At 33.7% G+C, this 23,362-nt stretch overlaps 2 protein-coding genes across 9 annotated transcripts in view; both read right to left on the reverse strand.

Annotated features, from left to right (window-relative positions):
* The window catches only part of LOC118745573, a 33,955-nt gene extending 25,284 nt beyond the window's left edge, over nucleotides 1-8,671 (reverse strand). The window contains exons 1-2 of the mRNA XM_036479063.1: nucleotides 8,634-8,671; nucleotides 5,621-5,689 (exon numbers count right to left, since the gene is read on the reverse strand). Of these exons, the coding sequence (XP_036334956.1) occupies nucleotides 5,621-5,689; nucleotides 8,634-8,666 (102 nt within the window). The 5' untranslated portion in view covers nucleotides 8,667-8,671. The remainder of the gene's footprint in view (nucleotides 1-5,620; nucleotides 5,690-8,633) is intronic.
* Nucleotides 1-23,362, reverse strand: part of LOC118745572 (putative nuclease HARBI1) — a 754,224-nt gene that overhangs the window by 516,308 nt on the left and 214,554 nt on the right. The gene's annotated exons all lie outside the window — the stretch shown is intronic.

Consider the following 23,362-nt stretch of genomic DNA (forward strand, 5'->3'; position numbering starts at 1 on the left):
TTGGATATTATAAAAGCTATGTGAATATTAAATAATCAAGTTTATCTACTTAACATAATTTTAAATTTTATACTTCCAACTAAATTTAACGAAAAATCCGACCCCTGGGAGAAACGCCAGCACCCTATAGTCGGGCGTGTACATATATGTATACAATCGACATGTATGTATATATGTAATATATACATATAATCATTCATCTAGAACCTTATCGAAAACATACCTGAAAATCGAAAAAGTTACTATTTTTGAAATCGGCACTTGCCACGATTTTGTACTTCACGTATTCTAACTCGATTGTTTTGTGAGCTATTTTATAATGCTGGAACATAACTTTACCAAGATAAATTCTCTGTAGTAATTCCCGATTTTTTGTATTATTATTTGAGGAAATAATAATAATAATATTATTATTTGAGGAATTGCCGAGCGTGCCGATGGTTGACTTTAGTGGCTTTATTAACATACCCTTTTCAGAGCACCATACCTCAGTGAGTTTTAAGGCTTCATCGTAGTCCACCACGTAGATGAGTATTAGAAATATCCTTTCTCGACAAGGCCTTGGATTTTTCTTCATACGAAATACTATCAAACACAGCTGAAATGTCAAGGAAGGCGCATAGAGCTATTTGGCTATACAGAAATCCCTTTAGAATTACCTGAGTTTAACAATAGGGGTATTCTCGAAATCTTGCAAAGCCCTTGCACGGTGCACGGATTGGACGACAAAAGCCAGTTTTCCTATGGGACAGCTTTGGAAACCGTGCGCCGTGCAAGGGCTTTGCAAGACTGCGAAAATACCCTCAATATATTACAGTAATAGTAGATTTCCTTGATTGATATGCATGTTGGCCTTGACAGAAAGCCTACACCTTGAAATAGGTAAATCTAAAAAAACAGGTAACCTTGGTGTTATTTAGCTTTATTTTCATTGTTGCAAACTATATCAAGCTGGTTTTGGATGTAATACGTAAGACGTATACCTTGACGCCTCAAACAAATGTTGATTCAATTTGTTGCATAACTTTTGAGTTATTGATGTTTTAATTAAAACAAAAAATATTAAAAAAATCAAGTGTATTTTTTGTTTAATATTTAATTGGTGAAAAATGAATGAATTAATTAGCTGGCGTATCCCAACGACATCGATATTATCGGTAAAAACCAAGGCTACGTCTGTTCTGCCTTCTCGGGATTAGATAGAGAAGCACAGCGAATGGGTCTGGTGGTGAACGAGGACAAAACGAACGAAAACTGTCATCACACAAACAGTCAGAGCATACGCGTCTTGGCACCCACGTCACTGTTGACAGTTACAAGTTTGAAAAAGTAGACGACTTCGTATATTTGGGTACCAGCATTAACACCAATAATATGGTCAGCCTTGAAATCCAACGGAGAATTACTCTTGCCAACAAGTGCTACTTTGGACTGAGTAGGCAATTGAGAAGTAAAGTCCTCTTTCGTCATACAAAGATCACACTCTATAAGTCACTCATCATGCCTGTGCTGGTGTACGGCGCAGAGGCATGACCAATGAAAACATCTGATGAAGCGGCTCTTGGAGTTTTCGTATTTTTGCTTTAAACTTTTGTTAGGTATAGACATAAGGCAAACTTGGCTGATCTTTTTTTCTTGAAGCAAAAATCAGTAAATTTTGCTTTTTATATTAGAGGCTTTTATCGGCAATTTTTAGGAATAGCTTTAGAATTTTCGGGTTCCACTTTCACCTTTTAACTTTCTTTTGCAAACATATTTTATACCAATTGAAGAAAAATTGCTTTTATTTTTGGCTACAAAAACAAGAACCAAAAATATTTGATTTCCCTTGATAAAGTAACATAAGTAAATAGTTTTTTTTTACCACGAAATTCCTAGATGAGCCTAAAGGAATAACTAAACATGTATTATATGAATTATTTAGTACGTATTAGAGCTCTCGATTTTGTTCGCACATTTTCAAACAGCCCGGGTATATGAGCAGCGAGTACTCGCACACTTGTTCAATGCTCATTACTCGAAAATTTTCGAGCATGAGCTCGAGCAATTCGAGTTTTTTCGAGTAATTTGAGCAATGTTTTTTTTTATTATATTGACATTTTTGGTAGCAACTTTTTAAATTTTTCAAATTATTGATATATCGAGCCCTAACCGCCAAAATAACGTAAGCGACATTTTTTTCGAAATTTTGTTTTTGATGCAGAAATTCATCTAGATGCTCTAGGAATATTTCTGCATAAAAAATAAAATTTTGAAAAAAATGTCGCTTACGTTATTATGGCGGTTAGGGCTCGATATAATGGAAAGATTGCTACATTGGTATTTAATAATATAATTTATTTAACATGAATTAGAAAGCAGCTGCTCACAAATACAATTTACAAATTTTCTTTTCTTTATGAAATTGTTCAAAAACTCGAAAATTTTGAACAAACATTTGAGCAGTTGAGCAATGAACGAGTTTCGAGCGAGTATCGAGCTACTCGCATCTAGAGCTCTAGTACGTATGTATGGATGTAATATATATATATATATATGGTATGTATGTACATGCATTAATATGCATGCCTTCATGGAGAAACATGTACGAATGATAACTTTCAATAATACATATACATAGATTACACTTATAGTAGACATCACAATACACATTAAACAAAATGATATTAAATAACGATAAGACACAAGTAATATGTATGTAAATAAACGAAACAGAATTAAGGGATTCACAAGGTGTCGTAATGAGTCATACCGTCATAATATGAGAATTTTTAGGTGATTATATCAACAATTTTATTGAGCTTGAGCTAAACTAAACCAGAGATGCTCAACAAACTATATGAATTGATTTCGTTTTGTTGATGCGCAAAAATGACTTATTAAAATACCTTCGTTTCGTTTCAGAGCTAAATTAACAAAGCAAAACTCAATCGTTAACGTTGAAATGAATTAAATCACCAATCGTTAACATCGAAACAAAATTAATCAACGAAGAGTTGGTGTTGTATGCCATTGTCAGCTCACTATTAACAACTAGCACCTAAATGCATGCTACAACTCCAGCATTAACGATTGAAAATCTTTTCGTTAAAAACCAAAATAGAATTATTTTGTTAAATACCTAAGCGATAAAAAACTGAATCGTTTCAACAGAAACTATTGCTTTTTTTTGGTAAACGCTAAAATTAACGTTACAATGCATCCTTGAGTTAAACATTCTGAAAATAAAATTATCAACAAAAACCAACAATCAGATAATCAAGTTTAAATAGCACTGGAATAGCTGCGTTTGATTGTAGTTGGCTTAACATTTGAAAGAGTGGAAAAAGCAACAAGAATTTACAAGGCGAACTTAGCACAGTGCGTAGGCAACTGGTTAAGTTAGCTGGGATCGTTGGATCGAATCCCAATGAAAGAAGTCTGATGAGGAAATATGGTGATTTCCGAAATATATAGCTATCACTTTTACCATTTTTGTGATCGTTGGATCGAATCCCACTGAAAGAAGCCTGATGAGGAAATGTTGTGATTTTCGAAATAGCTATCACTTCTACCATTTTTTCAAATTATTGTTGATTTTCCAGAGTAGTTTTTTTCATTTAAAACGGCATCAAGCTCAATAAAAATGGTTGAATACAATTGTTATAAGGCCATAAAATAACAAAAGCAAATAACTTAAGGTCGAGCACACCTAAAAGATAAACATTCTAAAAATATAATTATTAACAAAATCCAACAAAACCAACATCCACATGATCAAATTTAAATAGCACTGGAATATCTGCGCTTGATTGTAGTTGGCTTAACAAATGAAAAAGTGAAAAAAGCAACAAGAATTTACAAGGCGAACTTAACATAGTGCGTAGGCAACTGGCTAAGTTAGCTGGGATCGTTGGATCGAATCCCAATGAAAGAAGTCTGATGAGGAAATATGGTGATTTCCGAAATATGTAGCTATCACTTTTACCATTTTTTTAAAGTATTGTTGCTTTTCCACAATAGTTTTTCATTGAAAACGGCCTCAAGCTCAATAAAAATTGTTGAATATAATTTTATAAGGCCATAAAATAACAAAAGCAAATAATTTTTAGGTTATTCACAAAAACCAGCCGTTTTTAAATATAACAACAACAGTGTGAGCAGGGAACGGATTTTATGGAAATTGCCGTTTTTTTTGCTAAAGATGGCCTTATTCATAAAAATTAAAGTAGCTTTAAAAAGGTTTATAAACTGAAAAATGTATGAAAACATCATTTTATAAAGCTGTTTAAATCTACTTCTTTTTTATGAATAAAGCCAATAGAGTATATTCAAATAAGAATGTCCACGATTTAGCTTTCCCTGATTCCATATATACACATTTGATGTTGTCTTTTTTGCCTTTTTTTTAAATATTTGCCTTTTCTACCTTTCATTGTAAATGGCAAAGAAAAAATAGTTAAAAATTCAAAGTACAAATTAAGCTCTGTTCGCGTGCGCACTATCCAGTAAAATCCAGTACAAATTTTACTGTTTTTTTTTCTGGATGGCGTTTTCGTACGCAAAAGCTTGCAAGAAACCAGCAAAAGAGAGAAAATTGAGAGAGCAAAAATGACAGCTGAACTTGCAAGTTTTACTGAAATTTTACTTAATGCAATTCACATTACCAAAATAATTGTTTGTGGTGCATTTAGAGTTGCAATTGACAAAATAAACCTATTTAAATATATAATAAGATGGGAAATACTATTTTTCTTAGAAAATTGCGTCGGAGAATAACAAATTAATCAGCTGCTTATAAAACTTGCAACGTCTTGCTGGTTTTGCGTTTTCGTACATTCTTGAATATTTCTCTCATTGGGAGTAAATATTGGCGTGCTCTCCGAAATTTGGTTACTAGCAAGTTACTGGATATTTTTTGCTGGAGAATACGAAAACACAACTATATATCATATAATTAAACTAGTTCATAGTTTTTCTCTTTTTACTTGTAAAATAAACATTTCTAGAATAAATGTATTTTTTTATTATTTTTTTAGAGCCTTCTTTTGCCTCTCTGCGGCCTATTTCTCTACTTTATTTTGATTTTTCTAGCCTATTTCTTTATTTTATTTTGCCTTTTTTATAGGCTCTTAGGTCCTAAAAATCCGTTCCCTGACAAACTGGAATAGGAAGAGAAACAAAAGTGGAAGGACAAACCGAAACGGAAAAAGAAAATGAAAGTGAACGGGGAACGGAAATGATAATGCAAAAGGAAAGTGAAACGGTAATGAAATCATTAATGCAAATGGAGCCGGCTAAGTGTTATGCAAAAGGTTACGGTCAATGCATCATCAGCAAAAAGGACTACATACAGTTAACAGGAGCGAACAAAAAAACAGCGTAAATGATTTATTTCAACAAAGTTTGCTTAAGCATTTTTTTTTATATGCAAACGAGCAAGCTTGAAAACTCAAATTCAAACTAATTGCCGCTGCTCCTTCTAAAGCACACCATAGTGCAAAGAAATAAAAAAATCAAAATACAAATATATTAAAAAAAAAAAACATTTTGGTTTAAAAGTGGTTAAAAAGTACAGAACGGAAAAGCAATGAAAACAGTTAAGAATTTGGTTGTAGCAGAAGATAAGAGGAAATCTTACAGCTTGATCTGTGTTGCTCTTGCTGTATGGTACCGGAATCAAGCGCTCTTGCAATTCACCGCCTATGACCTTGAAATGGAAAAGAAAAATAAAAAGAAAAATATTTCGAGAAAGAAGTTCAATGAGGTTAAGAAACAGTTCAATTGCTGGTGTTGTTATAGTAAAAGCTCTCTTTATTAGTTTATTATTAACGGAGGTTTTAATTTTTTTATTTGGTTTAGTTGAAACTGAAGTTTTTAACAGTAACAATTATGGGGCAGCTGATTTCCGCTTTGGGCTCCATTAGTTTTTGATTTTTATTATACTTTTAGTTTTTATATTGTTGCATGTTACTGATTAAAATAAAAACTGAATGAAAAGAATAGATTACTTGTATTTATGTGGGTAACTGTATGTGAAGAATCAAAAACCTAAGAAAGCAAAATGATAACAATTTTAAAAATATGAAGAAAGCACTTTATAGTAGCGCTGAAATAAGGACTTGTGAAAACGAAAAGATAGGCGTGTCAGTATGCGCTTGTTTTGTTACTTAGTCGTGTTTTATGCATTTGTTTTTTCTACTCTTTTCTACGGCTTTAATCTGTCACGTGCTATTTACTGTACATGCGCCCAGTGTTTGTGCGTGTGTACACCACCCGTAAAATGCGTTCCACAATTTAAATTAAAATATATACATATAGTTTCAAAGCTAAAAAAAATTATATTTTCCTTGTTTTTAGTTTCAGATCGGTGAAATCGGCATATTACATACCTGTATATACATAATACATAGTGCCGATAAGATTGACATCCAGACCCTAAAAAAGTATATGGAACTCATGCCTGCATACTCGCTAGTCTAGCATTCTTCTGTGAAACTGACCATAGATCTTCGAAATTTTGTATTTCTCGTCTTAGACTATATAGGCGTAAATTACTTAGTTTTACACAAATTACTTCAATTGCTTTTATAAAGATACCAATTTTATATTAGCCTTGCAGCCTTATAACCTGCTGTTTTAATTTTTTTTTACATACCACCACAAAAGAATATTAGTAACAATACTCAGGTAAAAACTATTTTTATTCGCGCGACATCACTTTGACATTCAAATCGCAAACATTTGGTATATTGTGGTTTCGGTAAGCCACCTAACCAATGTTCACAGATACATTAGGGGAGCTCACGTTGAGTAGCATTTTAGGTGTATGGTTGCTACGCAGCAATCTAGCACCCATTTTGTTGAAAAGCAACAAAACATGTGCTAGATTGCTATGTAGCAACCTTACACCTGGTTTATGATATTTAACAATTTCTTAAGTCCTAGTTAAATTCAATGAAAAATGTAATAATTTTCAATCCTAACCAATACCTTTGTATTTCCTTGTATTTAATTAGTCTTCCTATATCCGACTCCAAGGCCTGGAATATAAAAAATGTTCTGTGACTTGGCAATAAATTTGTAATTGTATATTAGTACTAGATCGCCCTCACCCTCAGTTAAAAAACAGGAGGTTTAAAATTTGTTTAACCATCTTCAAAATATTTTCAAACAAAAACTTTTTTAAACTTCTCACTTGTCATACTTTTTCAATTAACTTATTCCCTGAACTCAATTTAAGATTTTAAACAGATGGAAACCTCTTACATGTAGTTTTGAAATGAAGCCCATTAAAAATCATTTCGATTGATACCCATATTGTAATAATTCATTTAAATTATTGAATAGTTTGAATTTAACCTTTTAAACAGTTGGCAACCTTTTTAAACCGCTTTCGTCTGACACTCATATTCAAAATCATTTCGATTCATACCAATCTTCTATAATCTACAATAATATATACTAGAGTGCCAGTTACTGTCGAAATTCGACAGTTTTTCTAGTATTAGAACCTTGGAGAGGTTTTCTAACTTAACTCGTAGCACAACTTACACGGTACAAATTAACTAACCGGAAAATCTGCTAAAACGTAACTAAATTTTTTTTTTATCTGAGAAGGTCTTTGGAGGACTTCGGCATGACTTGGAATTGACCCGATACATTCAAGTTTATCGATACATTTCAATGATTTGATACATATCGATAGTTCGATGAATTTCAACTTTCGATAACTCAAAAATGTAAAAACTTTGGATACCTTTATAAATTTTTACTTTTGACATCTCCACATTTTTCGAAAACTATCTAAACATTTTGATAACTCGTTACACTCTGTTAAGACGATTAAATTCAATAAGCAGTGATAAATCGATAAGCTTATATAACCTTGAAGCTTCGATAAATCGATACATTTTGAAAATTCCATAAACTTCGCTTCGTTGAACCAACCAATTTCAGTAGATCGATAATTATCGATAACTCTGTAAGTTGAAAGACACCTCGATAAATTTCGTTAAGTCTGTAAATAATGATAATTCAATAAATATCGATAACTTGATACATTTCTTTAACTTGACAAATTTCGTTAATCCCACACGTTTTTATAGCTCGATAACTATCCGTAAATTTGGACAACTAAGTTTCTGTGTCTATAAATTTCGACAACTCAGTAAACATTGATCAGTTTGAATAATTCGATACGTTGCAGTAACTTAATAAGCATGGATAAATTTCGATAATTATAAACTTCGATGATTCGATAAATTTCAGTAACCTTTATGGCTGAATTTATTTCGATTCCTATCGGAAAATTTCAACTCTGTTAACCTACTTCTTATGTATTTCTCATTGTCTCCATTTTCGCCTTTGTCTCAATTTTCGTCTTTATCTTCACTTTTGCCTTTTTTGTCTTCATCGTTATCACTTGTTTCTTCATCTTCACATTTATCCTTATTTCAAAGTTTAATTCCAAATCCGAAGTAAAACAAAATGCGAAACAGCTTAAATTGAACAGGTTGCAAAAACAACCATACAAAAATATTGAAATTTTTTAACGACGATTTTCAACCAATTTCGAAACTATAAAAACTCTCCTCATCTACAGAAAATTACCTTTCCAACGCTGTTTTTGGTTTTGAAATCGGTAACTTTACCTTGGTTTTCATCTTTGTTTTTATCTTTAACATCTTTGCTTACATCCTTTTCTTTTTCTATTCACGTAGATGAGATGAAGTGCGATGACGTGATTTTATGTGATGTGATAGGATGTCATGTCATGTGTTGTTATATCCTCTGATTTGATGTCATATGATGTCATATCATGTGATGCCACGGTGACAGGTAATAAGGTAATTGGAAATAAGGTCAATTGACTTTATTTCCCACCCTGGTGCGACCAATGAGTATATCGAACTCTTGTGTGTTACAATTGGTCCAATGGATGTTATTTGTCAGTATTATTATCCGTTAAAGCTTCATTCCGAGACACCAGGGCTAAGTTATACAGGGATAAATCTCAAATCACCACCGATATATCAAACGCCAGAACCATTGCGCGCCTTCTACTGTAATATTTAATTTGGAAAAATTGAATTTAATTTATAAAAAGGTGGAAACCCTTGCGAAAGACTTAAATATTATTCCAAACTTTTAAACTAAAGGTTTCTTAACAATATTTCGTTAGACAACCATATTTTAATTCTTGAGATAGCTTGCGTAAAATTAATTTAAATTTGACTTTTCAAACAGGTGGGAACCTTTTTCGAAATATATTCGAACTATAGCTTTTTAAGCCTATTGACATCCATATAATTTTCAAATAAATAAATCCCTAAATTACAGTTGAATTTGATTTTTTAAAAGGTGGCAGCTCTCATCCATGAGTAGATAATGATTTTATATATCTCCATACCATCTCCAGTAATCGATCAAAAATATTTCCTGACAAATGCGGTATGAAATATTCCGTTTGTAAGGGAGGTGCCACGCTCCCTTGTCTAATCGAGATTAAATTGATCCTATATTTTAAGTTGGGCTAAATGACAGCAGTGTACAAAATTTCATGATGATCGCTTCAGTAGTTAAAGCGTGAAAACGTAGCAAACAAACAAACTCACTTTCGGATTTATAATTTTAGTAAGGAAGTAAGGATTCTCCATCTGGACGCTAAGTTCAAAATTTCTGAATAAATATTCTCCCAAAAATTAATAATATAAAAATTCGTGATCAGTAAAAAAATTTGAAAACAATGGATAAGTTTAATTCAAGACAAGTTTGAGAGCTGCGCTAATGTGGATGTTTAAAACATCGTCGAAGCTTACATCGAAGTATCGACAATTTCGCGATGTTAAAAATTATTATCGAATTTCATACCGATATTATCGAACAGCCATGCATTATTTGCATTCTACTTCCAACTGCTGGACAGTGACATGATAGATGTTCTAGCAGTGTTGCCAACAAGTGCATGGCATAACTGCTGTAATGAAAGTATCAAAGAAAAAACATTTGCAAAGACAATTTTTGTTAATATTATAACGCAAAAATATCAACTGATTAAGGGCATCATCTTTTGACAAAAGGTGGCATCTTTTGTCAGAAATAACATTTCCTGCAGAAGAAAAAACTCTTTCTGACGATGCGCTAGTTGAAGCAGTGGCTATTACTCTACGACTGAGTTTATGCAGCAGCGGCATTTCGCATTTGTGTACCTCCCACCAATTAATTATAACGAAGTCCGTATGAAAATTTACCTCAATATTTTCATATCGCCGTAGCTCTGAAGTAGCTGTATCAGTTCTGCTCACAAAGGTAGGTTGTTTAAGAAGACCTGAAAACAGCTCAAAGCTGTCTGAGGGTAGCAAAGGTGTATCCGCAATTTGAGGTTCCGTTGTACTGCCAGAAGTCTCAGTTAACGTTCTCATAATTTGTACACATTTCTCTTTTGTGTACCTTTGCTCAGATTCGGTAAAGTTCTTGAGCTCTTTAGCTGGCAGGTATAAAAAGCAAAATTTTGTGCAAATCTGTTAGTTTTCAACAGCAACTGTTTTTAAATAATAAAGCAACTTATTTTTCAAGTCCCTTATAAAGCCGATGTCTTCTGAGGTAACATTGCATTTCTTTTGTAGACTAATTATATAATGTACGTCAGGTGTATAACTAAATAATTTAGTAAAACTAATATATTTAAAAAAATATTTCATCAATATCCATTTTTTTCAAAATTGTCGTATTCTCTACTAATTGTTTGAAGTCAATGGGTGTCATTCGATTGCTCGACTTGCTTTTCATACCAGCATTTTTCACTCGCTTGACTTGATTTGGAAAGAGTATATCAATGCCATATTTGAAATCAAATGAGTACACTGCAGCTAGACATTGATTTCAAAACTAACTATGAATCTCCCTGTTTGTACGGTGTTTCTCACTAACCTTATAGAGTTCACAGCAATGAGTTCATACTGTTTACATGGAAGTGAGTAAACTCATGCTGTTGTCTGATAAATACCCATTCATGCTTACGAAGTAATACCGAAGTACTGCACATTAAAACTGGTATATCTGGAGATAAAACAATCGAATCGCAACAAACGAAATTGAATTTTAAGTAGAAATGAGCGAAAAAATTTGTTGTTTTATAATATAACTCCAAATATTGCGAAAAGCCGTGCTTTTACATCTAGAGGTTGGGATATCTCAAAATTCTGACGTGGTAGAGAAATTCTGCGGCCAGTTTTGGATTCAGCACCGAAAAATCTACAAAAACCGATGCACTCAGGTGGCAAAAAGAGATAAAATTTTTCGAACTGTGTAATCAATCAATAATCAAGAAAATAAAGAAATAAATACTTAACTTATCTGCGTGCTAGCATTTTCAACGCGAGTACAATTTAACAAGAACGCAAGAACGTGGGTTTGCAACTTCATCTTTTTATCAATCATGGTTTGCATTTTAGTGCATTTAAATTTGTAGATTCTTGTAAATTCAGGAATTTTAGTTCAAAAAAAAGCACTAAAAAGGGCACTAGGCACTAAACCATTTTGTTTGGCGTTTTAATTTTCAAAAATCACTAAATCTAGTGCTTAAAGCACTAAGTTGGCAACTATGTGTTCTAGACTGCCTATAGAGTTACCTTCGTCATGTACCAAGTATTTTTTCACTATGTGCCAGTCCTAGCTCTAAAGCTTGGGATGATGCCAAAAAGTGTCCTGAAAGTATCCTATCTAGTATCTTTCAATCCAGCCTTGGAAGTTTTAAAAAAATATGGTTATGGTCCTAAAAAAGCGAAGCATACATGTAAGTTCTGCAAATCGCACGATCAGAAGTCTTTGCGATTTACAAAATTTATTTTGGAGATTTCTTAACGAAATTGAAAAAATTGGCAGAAAATGGATGGATATGACATAAGTGATGTATTTCTGGCGATGGGCATTTGAAAAATTTATTACTTTCATTACAAATATTCAAAAACCCATGGCATTGTTATGTCTCATTATTTCTTAGATAACTAAGGGAGCGATTATTGCCTTCCGTGTTTCTTAATGGTAAATTTACCTCAGGCCGCTCATTTAATTTAACTCCTTTCTGGCCTAGAAACTATTAAATAGAGACTTGCCTAATTGCCGATAACATAAGAGTAAGAGCCGCTGACAACTTAACTGCTTTAGCTACAGTATAGATCTAGGACTGGAAATTCTGCAGTTATATGGCTGTTCTAGGGATGAAACGATACCATACAGGTATCCATACTTTTACTTGGAAGTAGTATCGAAAAAAAGTATCGATGCCTGAAAAATATCGGACCTAAAGTATCGGTACTCATTGTGCATTCCGTATTAAGTTAAATTTGTTTTTTAAATTACAAGTTAATCATCACTGGGAACCCTATACTCCGAATAATAAAACTCATAATGTAGGAACTGAAAATTAATAAAACTCCGTTACATAGTAGAACTACACATCTGTTTAATGATGAATAATATTTATACAGATACACATATATACATTGGAAAAGATTACATGTTAATCTTATTTAAGAAACCATTTATTAATAAAATATTTCAGCGAAAAATTTCTTCTTTTGGTGCGCTCGCCAAGAATAGACGTTTTTCCAAATGTTTGCCAGTCAACCGATTTCTTGACGTGGTTATTGTTGCTCCTGCTTTCGAAAACCATGGTTTGCAAGAAACACATGTTGCAACTATATGTGAATATGATCGTGCTTGTTTATACAACAAAGAAAACACAGTTTTAGCTCTTCCTATTCTTCTAATGGGTTCGACTTCAGGGAGGAAACTGGGCTGGATAAAAAAAAGAAACGTATTTTTTTATTTTGAAAAAAAAAAAATTGGAGGTCGCGCTAGTCGATTTTTTATAAAAACGCTGGGGTTTTCAAATTTTTTTTTATTTTCGTAACATGTATAGGGCAGCTAAAAATGTTGTTTCTACATGTAATTACTCAGGTATTAATTAATTACATGTATTGGACAGTTAGAAAGGGCCCGAAAATATGCTTTCGAAAAGAGACTGCTATATTAAAACGTTGATACTGAACGTTTTAAGCATTGCGATGGGTTCAAACCCATTACCAGGGATTTCTGGGGTCGCCGATTACGCATCTGATGTCAGTTTTTTAAAATTCAAAATGGCGGATCCAAAATGGCGATCAATTTGAAAAAAATGGCTGGATTGGTTCGAAACTCGGAACTCGGAATTTTCGGGGTCGCTGATTACGAATCTAAAGTCAATTTTTAAAATTCAAAATGGCGGATCCAATTTTGCTATCAAATTCGTAAAAAATTACTACAATTAAAACGTTGATACTGAAAGTTTTAAGCATTGTCATGGGTCGAAACTTGTTACCAGTGGGTTTCTGTGTACGAATCTGATGTCAGCAGATTTTCAAAATTCAAAATGGCGGATCCAAATCCAATCATTTTTTTAACTGATCGCCCAGGTAACGAGTTTTAACCCATGATAATGCTTAAAACGTAAATTGATCGCCATATTGGATCCGCCGTTTTGAATAAAAAAAAATTTACTTTATATTTATAATCAGCGACCCCAAAAACTACCAAGTAACGGGTTTCGAACAAATCCACTCACTTTTTTTAATTGATCGCCATATTTGTACCGCCATTTCGAGTTTTGAAAAACTGACATCAGATGCGTAATCGCGATCCCAGAAACCCCTGGTAACGAGCTTGAACCCATGACAATCCTTAAAACGTTCAGTATCAACGTTTTAATTTTAGCGGTATCTTTTCGAAAGCAAATTTTTTTTTTTTATAAAAAATACGTGACTTTTTTTTCTCACAAATAACAATATTTTGAAGAGGCGTTTATGAATTTCCAAAAATAGTGTTTTTTGAACCACTCTTATATATATATATATTTTCTACGGACTAGATTCGAAGATAGCATTTAAATTTTCTGTGCTTGGGATACGTTTAATTTTTACGTCTAAGATTTTTTTTATATCTTAAATCAACTCTTTTTCTTTATTTCTGTTCTTCAATAACACAGTTACCTACCTTTATTATTGCCCGCTAATGTTTACAGCGCGAAGAATAATAGAGTTACTCAGTGACTTTTACATCGTGTTAAAACGTCTGTACTGAACATTCATCCACTTCACACTTTCACTCGTAAACGTTACAAACCCCCGACTTTGGTGAAGCAATTGCATCGTGTATAATTTGCATTATGTCGACTTTGGCGCCTTCTCGCAATTTTCGCTGGCAATTCAGTTGTCAAAAAGCACAGGGCGATTCATATTAGGCATAAACGTAGAGAAAAAAATTTCTGATCAAAATTTAACTTGGTATTGGGTTTCGATACGAGTACATTTTTTTCGATACCTACTCAGTACTTGGTTCAATTGAGTACAGTCATATAGTGTTCTAGTTTTTTTTTATATTACCATTATACTGTTCAAAGCTATAAATAAGAACTTCGTGGCTATTGCGATTTTTTTACGACAAAACATCAGTTGAAGTTGTGCAACGTGAGAACTGCGCAGGTATGTAAATTATTTTTGAAATATGATAACAATTACTGTATAATCATTTCTTGTCACATTCAATTACTAAACAAAATATGTCGAATTAAGTTATAAACTATAATATAATCAAATAGTTATAATAACAACAAAACTGTTGCGATATATATCTTGCTGTACTCGGTTAAGTACAGTGACAACTTACATAAGTAAAATAACTGTTTTTGTCTCCATATTCCTAATAATGAGCAAACAACAATTTTCGGCTAAAAAGAGCTACAAAGGGCTTCAAGAAGCTATTGATGCCATTATTTGCGATAGTGAAGATGGTGATGATGAAGTTGAAATGGTTATCATACCACCTGATCCAAGTGAACTGACTGATGAAAAACGCGCCGAGGAAGATATGGTGCTATCATCTCTACCGCATGACGTGCCTGGTACTATTGAGGTATTTACGAGTCGCAAGGATGGTGATAATGAAGATATTATTCGCCTTCCAATCCCAACCTGGCGCAAAAGTCCCCCTTCATACACCTCAACTTCTTAGCGTACTTCCGAGGTCGAAGATAAGGAAAATACTATTCGTGAAGAACTAAAAGGCCTTAGCCCTGTACAAATATTTGAAAAACTTTTTGATAAAGATATTGTTGATATCATTATATCAAATAGTATACTTTATTCAAATCAAAACAACAGACATGATGTTTAACTAGATTCATCTGATTTTAAAAAGCTTTTAGGAGTATTGATATTATCTGGATATCATAAGCTACCTCGAGAACCAATATATTGGAGTTTAGACGAAGGTATTGGCATGGAATTGATCGCTCATGCCTTATCGAGGCATAGGTTTCGATACATAAAATGAAACCTTCGTCTGGTCGACAACAATTCAGCAGCAACTTCTAATGATAAAATGTTCAAGATCATCAAGATTCTTCAGACATGGGCACGGCAAAAAAGCCCATACGAGCAAGCGAGCCCATTTCGCGGGCTAGATCAGGGGAAATCATGGGCAAACGGAAGGGGGCAACAAATCTTACTAATACACGTATAGCAATGAGAGCTACTGCATACGCATTCTGGAGTAAAAAGGCTCACTCTCCCAAACGTACGCCACATACACTCCTCGTCATTGGAATAGCTCAACTTTTTAATCTTTAGTATTTACACTTTTAATTTCGTTTATTTAATATTCATTACATCCGATTTTAAAACTTTATACAGAGTTAAAAAAATGTCAACAAAGGGGTACAATAAAGTGCAAGTTTCAAGTGTCTGTAAAATAGCGGTGATTTTTGAAAATTTTTTTGGTGATACAAAGTATGCTCGACAAAACTTTTATATGGAATAAAATGCGCAGCACTGTCAATAAAAAATAAATGAATTTGAAAAATCGGGGCTGTTTTAGAGTCACTTCAAACTTGCACTTAATTATACAATAATTGAATGGGCTACAAAACTGCATATCAGAAATTTTTCTAAAAATATTATTAACTTATTCACTGCAGGTCATTAGGATGGCACACTCCTATGTTGACCTTTTTTAAGAACTGTTTCCAGCTCTCGAGAAAAACGAAAAAATCATATAAAATGCTGCCCAAGAAATGGAAAATAAACTTTCTTTTAAGTTTTAGTTTGTAAAAAATTTTAAAATTGCATTTACCCGTAGAATATGCTATATCGTCACTAGACACGAATAAAGGCGCGAGCTCAAAAGTTGACGGCGAAAAAAGACGCATAAAAAAAATTGAGCGTCAAATACTCTTAACATACTTCGCCAAAGTTTTTTGTACGCATCTTTTTTCGCAAAATTTTTTTAAACGCTTTTTTTCACCGTCAAAACACCAGCGCGGCTTTATTCGTATGTAGTGACGGTATTTTTACAAAAAAATTATATTAAATAAACAAACGGAAAACTGTAAATACTAAGAATTGAAAGGGTGTGCAATTGAAATGACGAGGAGTTTATATGAGCAGATGGCATAAGACCGTCGGCCAATGATCTTGATCAGACATGGGCACTTTTTTGCCCGCGCAGTAACGAAAGTGCGAGCGCGGGCTGGAGAAAGGGAAAAACAGTTTACGCGAGGAAGGGTATGAAAAGTTGCGAAAAAATTATTTATATCCCACCAGCATCATGTTCATCGCAGTGCGGCTACGGTAATACTGACTTTGTGTACCAAACAAAGAGCATACATTTTCCTCATATACACAATAAGCCATCGTTCGGACTTCGCTCCGATAGGAGATATTTGTTCCGTTTTGTCGAAAAAACCTAGTCCTCTACTTCGCTCAACTGAAAATCTGCTCCTTTTTGTTGCATCAACAAATTTACTCTTCAAATAGAAAGGAGGTGGGGTTTTTAATAGCAAACTAAAAGTTATATTTTACCTTTTTATCGACACGATTGTTACATTGGTGAGCTACAGCAACTTTGCAAATACACTTGAATTCGTGAATAGGCCCTCACAATCGCCCGATTTGAACCCGATCGAAAAATATTGCTCTGTCTAAAGTTCTGTGATTGCGTCGTTGCCCACCGATGTAACAATTGTCCCGGTAAAGAAAGAATGAAATAACTTTTTATTAATTTTAACCAAGGCATTTTAACTTTAATGATAATTGCTAGCTGGATTAAGGCGCCTTTACACGGGTCGATTTTCTAGTAGATTTTTGTCGTTCAACCAAAATCGACCCGTGTAAATGACATCTCAACCACTAGCTGGTCGATTTTCCAGTCTACAGATATCGACCCTTATAAGGCCGCTTTAGCTCCTTATTTGTACAAGGATACGAGGAGAAATGAATTGTTTTTTATAAAGATAAGAAATGCACATCTACTACGAATACTTGATATTTATTTACTTCCATTTTGTAGTCCGAATCCAGCAAAGAGCGCACGGTGAAGGTCAGCTAGTGATCAAATTTGCCAACAGGGCTGCCAAACATACATAGCTAGGAAGTGTCATATTGAGGATAAAAAAGTGCTAAAACGTGCCAAATAGAAAATTAAAACAAGGCACAAAGTTGGCAACAGTTATATCGATGTCAAATTTGCTCATATACAAGCATGGACAGAGAGTGAGCGCCTGCTTAAAGAGCGTAAGCATCACATGCAAATACATGCGAGAGCGTAACAACCCTGTAGGGAAACCACGGACTAGTGAATCAAATTTCTAGTTCCGTACTAGGTCTTTATCGCCAAAAAGGAACTAGTCCGATAGGAACTAAATCCCTACCAGTCCAAAATCGGGGAAAAGAGGTACTTTTAAAAAACTAATTTCTTTCAGTTTTTCTCACTTGAAATCTATATCTAAAGTGACGAATTTATAAATAGTTCGGAACTATAGAAAAAGGGATGCAGAACGAACTAGATCTTATTTGTCGAATTTAGAACCAGTTCGGAACTATCGAATAAGGGATGCAGCGGGGGGCTTGTTTACTTTACATAGATATGTATTCGGCGGCTTTTTCGTTCAAATACGCTTCTATTCTGTGCTTCGCAGATGCTTTTTCATAGCTTGGTAATACAAAACTAAAATTTGTGTTAACATTTTAACATCATGGGACAGTCTGGAATCTAACAAATAACAGCGAGCACCTCTGCAAACTCAGCTACAGCTAAACGTACATTTCTTACAATCATTCAAACAAATTTAATTTCAAATTGAAAACACATTTCTTCCAAAATAACTTAAACGCGCACACACGGAAGAACCAAAAAGATTGAAAAATCATGATACTTTTTTCTTTCGTCTGTCGATTTTAGAACTGGTTCGGAACTATAGAATTTAGGACTAGTTCGGAACTATCGAAAAAAGGGATGCAGCGGGGTGCAAATGACACTTCCTAGGACATCGCCATGTTAAATTCGCCAGTTGCTTGCATGCAAAAGAGATTTATCGCGAACCAGTACTGGGTCTAAATGTACTAGAAGCGCACCAGTTCAGAACTAGAGATTTTCCCCACAGGGAAAGCGAACGCAAATTTATTCAAACGTAATTGGCATACTAACACAATCACGCTTTCAGCTCGCGTTTACTTGTGGTAGTGATCACATCTGCTCATATACACTCCTCGTCATTTGAATTGCACACCCTTTCAATTCTTAGTATTTACAGTTTTCCGTTTGTTTATTTAATATAAGTTTTTTGTAAAAATATCGTCACTACATACGAATAAAGGCGCGCTGGTGTTTTGACGAAAAAAGATGCTTATAAAAAACTTTGGCGAAGTATGTTAAGAGTATCTGACGCTGAAATTTTTTTATGCGTCTTTTTTCGCCGTCAACTTTTGAGCTCGCGCCTTTATTCGTGTCTAGTGACGATATAGCATATTCTACGGGTAAATGCAATTTTAAAATTTTTTACAAACTAAAACTTAAAAGAAAGTTTATTTTCCATTTCTTGGGCAGCATTTTATATGATTTTTTCGTTTTTCTAGAGAGCTGGAAACAGTTCTTAGAAAAGGTCAACATAGGAGTGTGCCATCCTAATGACCTGCAGTGAATAAGTTAATAATATTTTTAGAAAAATTTCTGACATGCAGTTTTGTAGCCAATTCAATTATAGTGTAATTAAGTGCAAGTTTGAAGTGACTCTAAAACAGCCCCGATATCTCAAATTCATTTATTTTTTATTGACAGTACTGCGCATTTTATTCCATATAAAAGTTTTGTCGAGCATACTTTGTATGAGAGAAAATGCGCAGCACTATCACCAAAACAATTGTCAAAAATCACCGCTATTTTACAGACACTTGAAACTTGCACTTTATTGTATCCCTTTGTTGACATTTTTTTAACTCTGTATAAAGTTTTAAAATCGGATGTAATGAATATTAAATAAACAAAATTAAAAGTGTAAATACTAAAGATTAACAAGTTGAGCTATTCCAATGACGAGGAGTGTATGTGGCGTACGTTTGGGAGAGTGAGCCTTTTTACTCTAGAATGCGTGTGCAGTGGCTCTCATTGCTATACGTGTATTAGTAAGATTTGTTGCCCCCTTCCCGTTTGCCCATGATTTTCCCCTGATCTAGCCCGCGAAATGGGCTCGCTTGCTACGATCTTTTGGTTTACTTGAAAAACCTAGGCTACTGAACTACAGGAATTGGAAGAGAAAACCGAAATAAAAAATGCCCACTGACTAGCACGAAAGACATGAAAAAGAAAGAGCGTGCATCTTACGACTATAGCTTTGACAAGGAAAGTGAACTGCTACTGGTAAGGTGGAAAGACAATAGTGTATGTAAATGACGACCAACTACGATACCATTGCACCATTAGGGACTGTCAAGCGATGGTGTCCAACAAACGGCAGAAGACCGACGTGCCCATACCACGATTGTTCCAAGATTACAACAAAAATATGGGTGGAGTAGATGAACTGGATCTGTCCATCGCGCTATATAGAATCGCTATTAATGGTAAAAAGTGGTGGAGGGTGTTATTTGCATACTTGTCGAACATGGTCATTCCTAATTCCTGGCGTTTACTTGTGATGAGTAATAATGCACCCATAGATCAACTGGTCATATCGCACGATATTGTCTACGCCACGGTGTACAAAAAAAACGCGCCAGTCTGCGTCGGTGGTTCTAGGCCTACCTCAAGATGGAATTGGATACTATCCCACCAAAATTGAAAAACAGTTGCCGTGTGTCCTTTGTCATTCAAGAGTGTGCGGCAATGTAAGAAGTGCCTAAATACACTTTGTGTCGAGAAAGCATGTTTTGAAAATTTTCATACATAGGCGGTCAGTGTACTCATTTGAGTACACCCCTGTAATCGCCCGGAAACTATGTTTTTATAATTTTTTCTTTGATTTTATTCTCCCTTGTGCTATTTTCAGTTCATAAATAAAGATGGGTCCAAAATTATATTTGTACTCTTCATATGACCTCTAATGGCTTACTTTTTTCCTAGCTTATTATTCACAAGTTGCACACACAAGAATCTTACAACGAGATCAATTAAGTTAAGTTATTTTCTTCAGCTGCAGATTTACATCACTCAAGTGTAATTTCAAACGTTTATGCTGAAATTACAACGTAAATGTGCAGTTTAAAAGTAAAATTTGTGAAAAATTCCAAATTATAATCAATTTTGAACACAAAGAGGAAAATTTTTAATTTACAATCGTTTTTTAGAATGAAATTTGTATTGGTAGTATCTGAAAGTACAGTCAGCAAATATTACAGTACAGATGATATACATATGTATAACAAAAAGAATCGGAAATCGTATGTGAAAAATTACATATGAATTTAAAACAAATCGCAATGTCTATACATCGCAGTCATATTTACACACCGTATTAATTAAATTAAGCACTGATTGTTTAACTTCACACACCATATGTGTGGCGGGTAGCAAAATTAAAATTGGTTTGTTGAATACTAAGCACACAATTACACAATTTTACACATAACATGTTTAAAATTAAAAAATAAACACTTTTCAGTATTGATCTACATGGAAATTTTGCATGTGCATATCTATATAGATTTCAAAAACAAAGAACCCTTTGCAAAAAACTAACGAACTCACAAATGCGAGTCGATTAAAAATTACCAAATAATACTTAAATTGCTACTAATTTAAAAATCGGTTTTTAAGGGCCAGATTGCTATAAAATAAACTTGTGTTACTTGATCAGCACATTTCAGTTTGTATAACGTCACTTTGTGCACAAAGTGGCACATACGCCACTGTTTAAAATATTCCCCTTTAAAATTTATTTTCAACCGCTAACGAAGACATTTCAAAATCAATCGAATGTATTTATCCCAATATTCATAGATAGGAAATGGGACTAGCTTTTTTTTTGAAGGGCGATGGCCGGAAAATAGTGAGAACTGGTTTCCTCTGCATTAGATGTCAACTAACTTGTAGCTAACTACTTTTGGACATAAATATCAGTAAGAAAACAAAATATTTTTTGCCTTTTTTAATTTTTTATTTATTTACTTTATGTTATTACATTTCATAATTGTTTACATATTCTGCGGTAGGTGGCCCGATATTCGAACACCGTCAGATATAACTTCAAAATGATAATGTAAAATTTCGACTACGAAAAATAATCTGCAAAGTTCAGAAAAAATATGTATTGAAAGTAATTTTTGTGTGGATATTTAAATAGAAACTTGTAATGAAAACAAATTCCCGATTACGTCTGCACGACTTTACAACTAACTTAAGGTTAGTTTTGTCATAGCTAGTTAAAAGTTAGTTGTTTATCGAAGTCCCCCAAAAAAGCTAACTAGAAGTTGGTTATTTTAATCAATTGATAATTTTTTTCTGCAGGGTAAAACCTGCAAACGTACAGTTGTGCTTAAACTTTGATTGCTGAGTCCTAACACACCGCGCAGTTAGGTTACTACCAATATAGAAGTATTGAATACATGTAGTCGATATTATTATCATAATCATTTGCCGACATTATAATCATCATCTGAATTCCATTGAATTATAAGTCGCATACGTACATTAGCTAGTGTTTCGGATTTCTGCGTCATTTCCGAATTTTAAGCTTCACATATTTTCATACGAAAATGGTGGTGACCCGCGTTAACCTTTAAATAATTTAAATAAAACGAACTCTGCTTCTCGTATTGTTTTAATATTTAAATTGTGAAAAATTTATGCATTTACACACAATATCACATTTTCCCACAAAAATCGATTCTTAGTAAAACTTGTGCATGTGCATTAGGGATGTTGCGAATGTGGAATGCGGATGTCGAATATTTTTAAGAAATAATTTTGGTGAGTACATTAGGGGATTAAGGTAAATAAAAAATAAGTTATTAATTTTTAATAATATTTTTTTTATTTAGTACTTCAATTAAAAAATTTTAACATTGTATTTAAGAAAGAGAAAATTTTGCTGCCTTTTCGGATTACAGCCTGTTTCCAAACTGCGCCACTAAAAAACTACTAGCTCGAGGCGACAAATTTGAAAAACTTGAAACTTGACAAAATTGTAAATTCTTTTCGATTGACGCTGCACTATTTGAGAACACTTTCAGTTATATTTCTTTTTTTATTGCGGTGCTACAATTCCTTTTTGGGAATTGCATCGGGGCGGCAAATGTCGGAGGTATCCTCCTGACTTTCATCTTCACAATCTAGCATCATGGCAAGATCGTCATTTAAACACCGTTATGTTCCAATTTGGAGCACCAATTCTTTTGGTTGTTTCAGAATTTGGAGAACCTGTTAAGTCATCAGCGTTTTTCGATTTTAGTTTTTGTAATTCATTTTTAATCTTGTCTCCTGTGACTGGTTTGAAAAATGTGCGCTTATAGCGAGGTTGTGAATAGGTGAATATGGCAAATAAATTGTTATTTTCTAGGAATGAAAATTTCGAAGAAAATCCTGTTTTGAAAGTCGTGGCTGCCAGCAGAATTAGTTTAAAATCTTGTTATTTTCTTAAAAAGGTACCACGTTTTTTATAATAATTTGAATTATGGAATCACGGACGATAAAGGTCTCAGATTTGCTTAGTTTCCGGGAGACTTCTTGGAAAGGTTTATACCTTGTAATTAGTTTTTTCTTTATTAGTTAGCTGAACTCGGCTTTTCCTAGTTGCAGGCAGTCACAATTAATTACTCACCGCTGTCGGTACCATAAGCGATCAAATCTGTTCGTTTCCATTCCATGCGCTCAATGTGTTTTGATATATTTTTTGAGGCGAATGAACGCAAACTTTCAACATATGTATCGTTAATACTATTTCACATTGTCGCTGAAATGCAAAAAAAAACTACAACTAACTAAATTTTTGTATTGCCTAAAACGATGTGGGGTTTTATGATTCGAGGAAATGCATCATAATCAATCAAAAAGTTAATTTTGGATTTTTAGTTAG

This window comes from Rhagoletis pomonella, unplaced genomic scaffold (assembly GCF_013731165.1).
Source record: "Rhagoletis pomonella isolate Grant_MI unplaced genomic scaffold, Rhpom_1.0 Rhpom_scaffold_00009, whole genome shotgun sequence".
NCBI lineage: Eukaryota > Metazoa > Arthropoda > Insecta > Diptera > Tephritidae > Rhagoletis > Rhagoletis pomonella.